Source organism: Natrix helvetica (genome assembly GCF_964273705.1).
Source record: "Natrix helvetica genome assembly, chromosome: 7".
In the NCBI taxonomy this organism is placed as follows: domain Eukaryota; kingdom Metazoa; phylum Chordata; class Lepidosauria; order Squamata; family Natricidae; genus Natrix; species Natrix helvetica.
The window spans coordinates 1,294,629-1,302,670 of NC_138558.1; the positions used below are offsets into that span (position 1 = coordinate 1,294,629).

General features: G+C 55.3%; 1 protein-coding gene across 2 annotated transcripts; it reads right to left on the minus strand.

Moving 5' to 3' along the window:
• Window positions 1-412: 412 nt before the first annotated feature.
• On the minus strand, window positions 413-6,973 carry ANKRD53 (ankyrin repeat domain 53). Of its 2 annotated transcripts, XM_081959173.1 has the most exons (5): window positions 6,038-6,973; window positions 4,688-4,887; window positions 3,780-3,944; window positions 2,070-2,190; window positions 413-1,286 (listed from the first exon to the last, which is right to left on the minus strand). In XM_081959173.1, exons 1-5 carry the CDS (start codon window positions 6,254-6,256, stop codon window positions 549-551), a joined length of 1,443 nt encoding a protein of 480 aa, XP_081815299.1. In that variant the 5' UTR covers window positions 6,257-6,973; the 3' UTR covers window positions 413-548. The 2 variants fall into 2 exon arrangements, with proteins under 2 accessions (XP_081815299.1, XP_081815300.1); XM_081959174.1 differs by lacking the exon at window positions 3,780-3,944.
• Window positions 6,974-8,042: the final 1,069 nt, after the last annotated feature.

The following is an 8,042-nucleotide window of genomic DNA, read 5'->3' on the forward strand; positions in this document are numbered from 1 at the left end:
TACAACGGTAATAAAAACCCACGGCCCTTTTTCACCCTTAGGACCGTCGCAGCTTCCCTGTGGTCATGTGATCAAAATTCATGTGCTTGGCAACTGACTCAGACTTATGACGGTCACAGCATCCGGGGGTGGGTGGGTGGGTCACATGATCCATTTTGCCCACCTTTTGACAAGGAGGGAAGTCAGGTTCACTTAACGACAGTGTTACTAATTGAACCTCTGCAGCCATTCACTTAATCACGTTGGCGAGAAAGGAGGTGAAACGGGGCAAAACTCGCTTAGGAACTGTCTCGCTTAGCAGCAGAAATTTTGGGCTCGATTGTGGCCGTAAGTCGAGGATTACCTGTATTCGGGAGCCCTCAATTCCTGCTGTGAATGAAGGACTGACGGACGCAGGAGAGAGACTGTCCTTACTGCGCTTTTATTATTAATATTAATTATGAAGTGTTTCTGAGCGTTGAAGCGTTAACCCTGTCAAATGCCTTATATAGAGATGGGGCATTTGAGGGGAAGGGCCTTCCTGCCCCTTTGCTCTCTGGGGCTTCCTCCTACGGGCTGGACGACGTGGACAATTCGCTCTGTGAGGAGAGGGTCTCTTTTGGGGACCCCAAGCTCCCCATCCTTGGGGGGCTCAGAACTTCAGTGCTGCAGTAGGTCGAGACGTGGCTCTGCAGGCTGCGGAGGAACATGGGATCCAGGGTGACCCGGAGGCTGAGGGCCATTTGGTCGGTCCACCAGTGCTCCGGCCCCGGGGCCCGCCGGTGCTTCAGGTTGAAGATGGGCACCGTCTGGAGATCCTGGGGCACCTCCATGCGGGGCGTCCAGGAGCGGGGATAGAGGCTCCGGTGAAGGACCTCGTAGGGCAGGTCTGGCATGGAGGAGACCCGGCCGATGTTGTCGATCTGGATCACTGGCTCCCCAAAAGGATCCTTGAAGAGGAAGAGGAAGGAGGTGAAGTCGTGCTGCGGCAGCTTCTCGGGCTCCACGCCCAGCCGGATGACTTGCGGCCGGAAGATGGACGTGGCCGGCTCCGACTCCAGGTTGGTGCTGAGGTTCCAGGGCTTCTGACGCCGGAACCTGTGTTGCATGCTGAGGACCGAGTCGTCGCCCATGAACAGGGCGCTGAGGGAGGGGATGGGGCTGGCGATCTGGCCGGCCAGTTTGCGGAGGGTCAGCGAGCAGCGCTTGACTTGCGACAGGCCCAGGACGGTCTGCGTGGGCAATGGCAGGCCCTTTTTCAGCAGCCAGCTTTCGAAGGCCATCACGTTGCAGAGGTTGAGCTCCCACTGTGAGGAGAAAGGCAAAGGAGGAGCTGACCCCGGGCGCCTGGCCTTGGGCGTAACAGCCCCCTCCCTGACATGAGGTGACCCCTACCCTCTTGGCCCTCGGGCCCCAAAGACCGGGCCTGGCCACCCAGAGGCATTCACTTGAGACGGGTGGCCATAGGAATGGAACGAAAGGAATCCCTGTAGAATAGTCAATTATTCTCATTATCTCTTGTTCATTAAACATTTAACTTGGTCAAGTGAACATTTAAAAATTTATCACAAATATCAGTGGCTTTTAATAACATACGTGTGTGTGTGTGTGATTGTTGTTATTGTTATATAATTAATCAGAGTAGACCTGGAAGGGACCTTGGAGGTCTTCTAGCCCAACCCCCTCCTACACAAGCAGGAGACCCTCTACCATTCCAGGCAAATGGCTATCTAATCTCTTCTTAAAAACCTCCAGTGATGAAGCAGCACCCACAACTTCTGGTGGCAAGCTGTTCCGCTGGTTAATTGTCCTCACTATCATGAAATTTCTCCTTAATTCCAGGTGGCTTCTCTCTTTGGTGATTTTCCCTCCACTGTTTCCTGTCTGGCCCTCGGGGGCTTTGGAGAACAGGATGCCCCCCTCTTCTTTGGGGCAACCCCTGAGATATTGGAAGGCTGCTAGGGTGTCCGTCACCCCCCCCCCCCGGTCCTTCTTTCCGTTGGATTGGCCGTGCCCAGTTCCTGCGATGGCCCTTGGTGCGTTTCCTATCCATGCCGTCCCATCTGTGAAGGCAGAGGTGGGAGAGCTACCTGTTCTCTTTGAAGGAACTGCCTTTGCTTCATCTCACACTCGGCTTTGATGGACTCCAGTTTGCACATCTGCTGCAGCTGGTGCTTCTTGTCAGCCTTCCACATGGCATGGGAGAGACGCCTGGGGGGGGGGAGGGAAGGGGACGACAGCAGAGCGGTCAGGCAGCCTCATCCGCCCCTCCCTCCCCCCCCATATGACCCTCCCAAGGGTGCTTTTTTCAAGAGGCAACTGGGCTTTCTGGTTTTTCTTTGAAGACGTTTCCCTTCTCCTCCAAGGAGCTTCTTCAGCTCTGACCGGACGGGGGGGAATGGGAGGATTTATACTCCTTGCAGACAGCTGGTCCTTTGCATCCTTTGAGAGGGTCATTGAGGCCACTTGGAGGCTTACCTGTGTCCTCAGGGTCACCTGAGTGGTGCAAGGGGGGGTGGAGCCACCTTGGGACTGCTGAAAGGACTCCTGTGTTGTAGAGTGGAGGTGGATGATTCCCCCCCCCCTCTGTTTAGAGAGGCCCATTTTAATTTGGGCCTAGATGGACTTTTTGACCCCCCTGTTCAAAGCAGCCATTCCTCTAAGGTGGACTTTGCTCTCTTCCAAAGGCAGGTGGGCTGCAGGTAGCTTTGTCCTCCTATGTTGTGCCATGTGTTTGTGAAGTGGCTGTTGTGTTTCCCTCTCTCAAAGGATGCCAAGGACCAGCTGCCTGCAAGGAGTATCCATCCTCCCATTCCCCCCCCCCCCACCCTCCAGTCAGAGCTGAAGAAGCTTCTGGGATGGGAAGCGAAACAACTTCAAAGAAATACCAAGAAAGTCCAGTTGCCCCTTGAAAAAAAAAAAGCACCTTTGGGAGAAGCAGGATCTGGATGACGACGGGGAATCTCCATGGACGTTTAACCAGGGGACCTGCCTCTATGTATGGGGGGGCAGGGGGGGGTTACGTTTTACAGCTGGGATTGTCCTCCATTTTAAAGTGAAACCCCCTGTCTGACGTGCTATAGGGTCTCTTGCTTGAGCAGGGGGTTGGACTAGAAGACCTCCAAGGTCCCTTCCGACTCGGTTGTTCTGTTATGGATAGTCCTTGACTTACTACAGTTTGTTTAGTGACCGTTTTCCACACTTATGACCATTTTGGTCACTTGATCAAAATTGGGACATTCGGCAATGGACTCATCTTTATGTCCTTTATGCACTGTCCTTGGGTGATGTGATGCCCCTTTGGAGACCCTCTAAGGGGCAAAGTCAGTGGGGAAGCCAGCTTCATTTAACGACTGACTCACTTAACAACTGGCTAGGACGGTCATAAAATGAGGCCCAACTCATGTAACTGTCTCGCTGAGCAACACCAATTTTGGGCTCAGTTCTGTTCGTACGTTGAGGACTACCTGTATGCTTATAAATAACTGAAGGGGCTGAGCTCATCCAACATACCTTCCTCCTTTTATTATCCTCACCACAACGACCCTGTGAGGTGGGATGGGCTGAGGGAGGGAGGGAGGGACTGGGCCAAAGTCACCCAGCTGCCTTTCGTAGCTAAGGTGGGATTTGAACTCACAGTCTCTTGCTTTCTAGCCTGGTGCCTTAAACCACTAAGCCTCTAAACTGTCAAGTTCTGGATTCCAGCCCTGGGGCCAGGGTTGGACTAGATGACCTCCAAGGACCTTTCGAACCTGGACATGCCGTGGTTTCCCTCCCTCCCCCCCCCGGCGCTGACTAACTTGGCACACGCTCTGTGGCCCCACGTCCTGCAGAGATCGATGGGCTTCTGTCCCTCATTGTCGTGGGCGTGGACGTTTGCCCCGGCGTCAATCAAAACCTGGAGGCACTTTTCACGCCCCTCACTGGCCGCCTTGTGGAGGGGAGAGACCCCGTTGTAATTCTGCCTGAGAAACGAGAACGGGGGTGGGGGTGGGGGTGGGGGTGGGGGGGTTAGGGAAGCCCCAGAGATTGCTGAAAAGTCCTCCAGAGAGACTGGACAGGACGCGGGTCAAGCGAGACCCTCAGACCAGCATGGCAGGCCAAGAGGCTGCTGGACATTCAGAGTTCAGCCAAAGCTTCCCAGGCCCAGGGATGATATTACTGGGGGGGGGGGGCAGGGGATGTTGGGTGATGGATTTCTTCTTTTGCAGTTGTCTCATGAGCCAACTAGGTAACACCATCAGTGCTGGAAGGGAGGAGAGGGTTGAGCCAAGATCAAGACCTTGTTGGGTCATGAAACGTTTTCAAGGAAACCACCAAGTTCAGAGAATACCAAGGACCCCACAGTTCTCCTCCCCCTCCCCTCTGCAAACCCCTCTCCCTTCTAGCACTGAGGCTGGTACCTAGTTGGGCCATGAAACGTCTGCAAGAAAACCACCCAGCTCAGAGAGCCCCAAGGATCCTCCAGTTTGACCCTGAGCTCCAAAGAGTCCCCCCTGTTTATTAGATTACTGAAAACCTGAAGGTCTCCTGCTTTTGAGCAGGGGGTTGGACTAGAAGACCTCCACAGCCCCTTCCAGCTCCATTCTGGCTCAGTGCCAGTTGTAACTTCGGCCACTCAATGAACTGTTGTAAGTGGAGGACTCCCTGTGCAACAGACCCTCCCCTAGCCAAACCTCCAGAGATGCCCCCCCCCCACCCAGCTTACACGTTGACGTCGGCCCCCTTGCTGAGCAGGTACTGGAGGCACTCCACGGCCATGGCCTTGCTCTCCTGGCCCAGCACTAGGTGGATGGGCCTCCAGCCCCTCAGGCTGCCCAGGTTGATGTCCAGGTTGAATTTCTCGATCAGCATCTTCATGCAGTCCAGCCGTCCGTGCAACGCAGCCGTGTGGAGCGTGGAGAAGCCCTGGCAGAGAAAGGCAGGCGGGACGGACGGACGGTCAGCCAGACTGGGAGGGCCCTTTGGGGGGGGGGGGTTCCCCACGGCAGAACTGAGGAAGGGGGCTTGCTAAGGCAGCCCCCCTCCCCAATGTGGGGTTGTAGGTCTCCTTGGGCTGTCAGACTGTTAAACACAACCACAATCACTCCATGCACACGCGGGAAACGTATGAGTAGTTTTCCCCCCCTTTTCCTTTCTTTTTCCGTTTCCACTATCATTTTGCATCAGTGAGGCTGAAACCAATTTTGTTGTATTTATTTTGTACAAGGACAATAAAGATTATACTATGGATTGGTGAGATGGCCACACTCAGCCAAAGGGTTCAGATGAAAAAGCACCCCTCTTTCCTATGTTTTACATGTATGTATTTATTTGTATCCTGACTTGGTTATTTCTACGAGCAACGCAAGGGGGCAAACCTACACTGCAACCAACACAACACACCAGGAGAAGGAAAAAGTTGTTGGTGTCGGCTGCCTTGTTAGTACCACATTATTCCCCCCTTCCCTACTCATCGTTTTTGGTACTCATCGCGCCTCCTGGAAGCAATTAACGCTGAGTAAGTACCGAGGGCCCACTGTATAGAGGTAGTCCTCGACTTAGGACGCAACGCAGCCCAAAATTTCAATTGTTAAGTGAATTTTTTTTGCCCCGTTTTACGACTTTTCTTCCCATTGTTGTTAAGTGAATCACTATGGTTGATAAGCTAGTCACCTGGTTGTTAAGTGAATCTGGCTTCCCCGTTGACTTTGCTGGTCAGAAGACGGTCGCAAAGAGGGATCACGTGACCCCAGGACCGTCATAAATGTGAACCACTTGCCAAGCGTCTGAATTTTGATCGCCTGACTGTGGGAATCCTACAACGGTCGTAACTCTGGAAAGCCACCCTGTCCCTTTTTCTAGTGCCATTGTAACTTTGAATGGCCACTAAAGGAACTCGTAAGTCGAGGACCACCCATATAAAAGTCTATCCCCAATTCAGACGCCTCCTGCCCTCCCTCCTCTCAGGGGGTCCCGCCAACCGAGCAAAGGAGGGGCACTGAACTGGGGGGAGGGCAGATTCCTGGCAGGAGAAAAGCCCCCCCCCCAGGTATCCAAAGTGGGGTGGGGGATTTACATTAATATCTGCCTGGTTGGGGGTCTCCGCTTTCTGCAGGGTGATCTGGAGCCATTGGGTCTGTCCGGTGCTGGCGGCGTATTGCAGATCCCGGTTCTGTTTAGTGGCGGTCTGTCTTGACGAGTGGGGCTTGACGTTGCTACAACATAAGGCAGAGGGGCTGTTGGGTTCCCCCCCCAGCTCTCCCCCTCCTCTCTTTTGGGAGAAGCTGATGGACATTGAGGAGGGGGGAGGGGGTAGAGATTCTGGGCAGGTGGGGGGGCGCTCAGTCAGGAGGGGGTCTAGAAGCACCTTTCCCGATGACCCCTCCCCCTTTTGATATCCAGGCAAGAGTTGGCGCAGGGGGGGGGTTGTCGGAAAAGGGGCTTCCAGACCTCCCCCTCCCCATCGCTTTCTTAAAGGAGAGAACTTTTGACCAGAATAAAATCAAGGCCATTGTTCAAAAGGCAGGGGTGGATTGGATGACCTCGGAGGTCCCTTCCAGCTCTTTTCGCGGGTGGGGTTGTGCAATCTGTGACGCTCCAGCACCCCTCCCGCTGGGCTGTTTCCCTGGTGGGATCCTTTCCTGGGAGACTGGAGGCTTAAAGCCCCCGCGACGAGCCGAGGCCGAAGGAGATCTGCCCACCCCAGTGACCATCATCCCCAGACACAGGGAAAGGACGGGGGGTGTAGTCCAGGAGCGACCCTGCCTTCCTCCCCCTGGAGATTCTCCCGGCGGGCGCTGTCCCGGTGCTGAAGGTAGCCTGCGCTGGCCACGGGAGGTTCTGGCGCTGGGGAAGCGGTGCGCGGGGAGGGGATGATGGGCGCCGTGGTCCCCCCTCCCGCCCCGCCCCTCCACTGGCCTGAAGGAGACGACGGTGAAGGCGAGGGAGCTGGAGGTGGCCGCGCGGCGCGATCCGGGAGTCCTGGGCCGGCGGCGGCCCGGGCGAGGCGTCTTCCGACCCACCATCGCGGCAACTGCGGAGCGTGGTCAAGGCGTCGCCCGGCAACCGGGCCTGGCTCAACCCCCGGGACGGACGAGCTCTCGCGCGGGAGGGGGGGTGAGAGGAGGAGGAAGGAGGGAAGAAGGGAAGGGAGGCAGAGGAGGAGGACGAAGAAGGAAGAGGAGGACGAAGAGGGGAAAGGGAAGAAAGAAAAGGGGAGAAAGAGGAAGACAGATGGGAGGAGGAAGAAGAAGGAATAAGAGGAGGAAGAGGCAAGAGGAAGAAGAAGGGGGAGGGGAGGAAGAGGAGGAAGGAGAAGAAGGGGGAGAAGAAGAAAAAGGGGAAATGGGAAAGAGGAGGAGGGAAAGGAGGGAGGAGGAGGAGAAAGATGGGAAGGGGAAGAAGGAAAGGGGAGGAAGAGGAAGATGTGGGAGGGGGAGAAGGAGGAGGAATGAGGAAGAGGGAAGAGGAGGAAGAGGGGGGATAAGAGGAAGGGGAAGAAGAGGGGGAAGAAGAAAAAAGGGGGAAGAGGAATGAGGAAGAAGAAGGACAAGGAGGAAGAGGGGAAGGGGAAGGAAGAAAAGAGGAGGAAGAGAAAGGAGGAATAAGAGGAGGAAGAGGGAGGAGGGGGACCCTTTCCGCCTTCCCAGGTCAGCAATCCAAGGCCAGGGCAGAAGTCCCCGTTTCTGTCCGTAAGGCAGGGAGTGGCCTCCCCGGGACGTGAGGAGTTGGATTCCAATCCCATTAAGTGAGCCTTGAACCTTCCCCCACCTGCAGCATTTGGCGCTTTCGAAGTCCGGGTGAAGGGCATTGAGTGCGAATTCTGATGAAATGACGGAAGCTGCCAAACCCCCAGTTCTGCCCCTTGAAGAGATCGTCCTTGAGGTACGACCAACATTGGCCCTGGACTTTCTGTTGCTAAGCAAGGCGGTTAAGTGAGATGCCTGATTTTAGGACCATTTCCGCCATGAGTCCTTAAGCGTTGCTAACCCTAACCCTGAGGCTCTGCAACCATCTTCCATCCAAGCCAGCGGCCAAGTTTGGACCATGTGATGTAGGGACGCTGCAGGAGTCATAAGTGC

Coding starts and splice junctions, on each gene's coding strand:
- ANKRD53 (XM_081959173.1), bottom strand. CDS start 6,256: ATGTCCATCAGCTTCTCCCAAAAGAGAGGAGGGGGAGAGCTGGGGGGG. Junction 4,888..6,037: donor CCAACCAGGCAGATATTAAT/GTAAATCCCCCA, acceptor TTTCTCTGCCAG/GGCTTCTCCACGCTCCACAC. Junction 1,287..2,069: donor AGTTCCTTCAAAGAGAACAG/GTAGCTCTCCCA, acceptor TTCTCCTCACAG/TGGGAGCTCAACCTCTGCAA.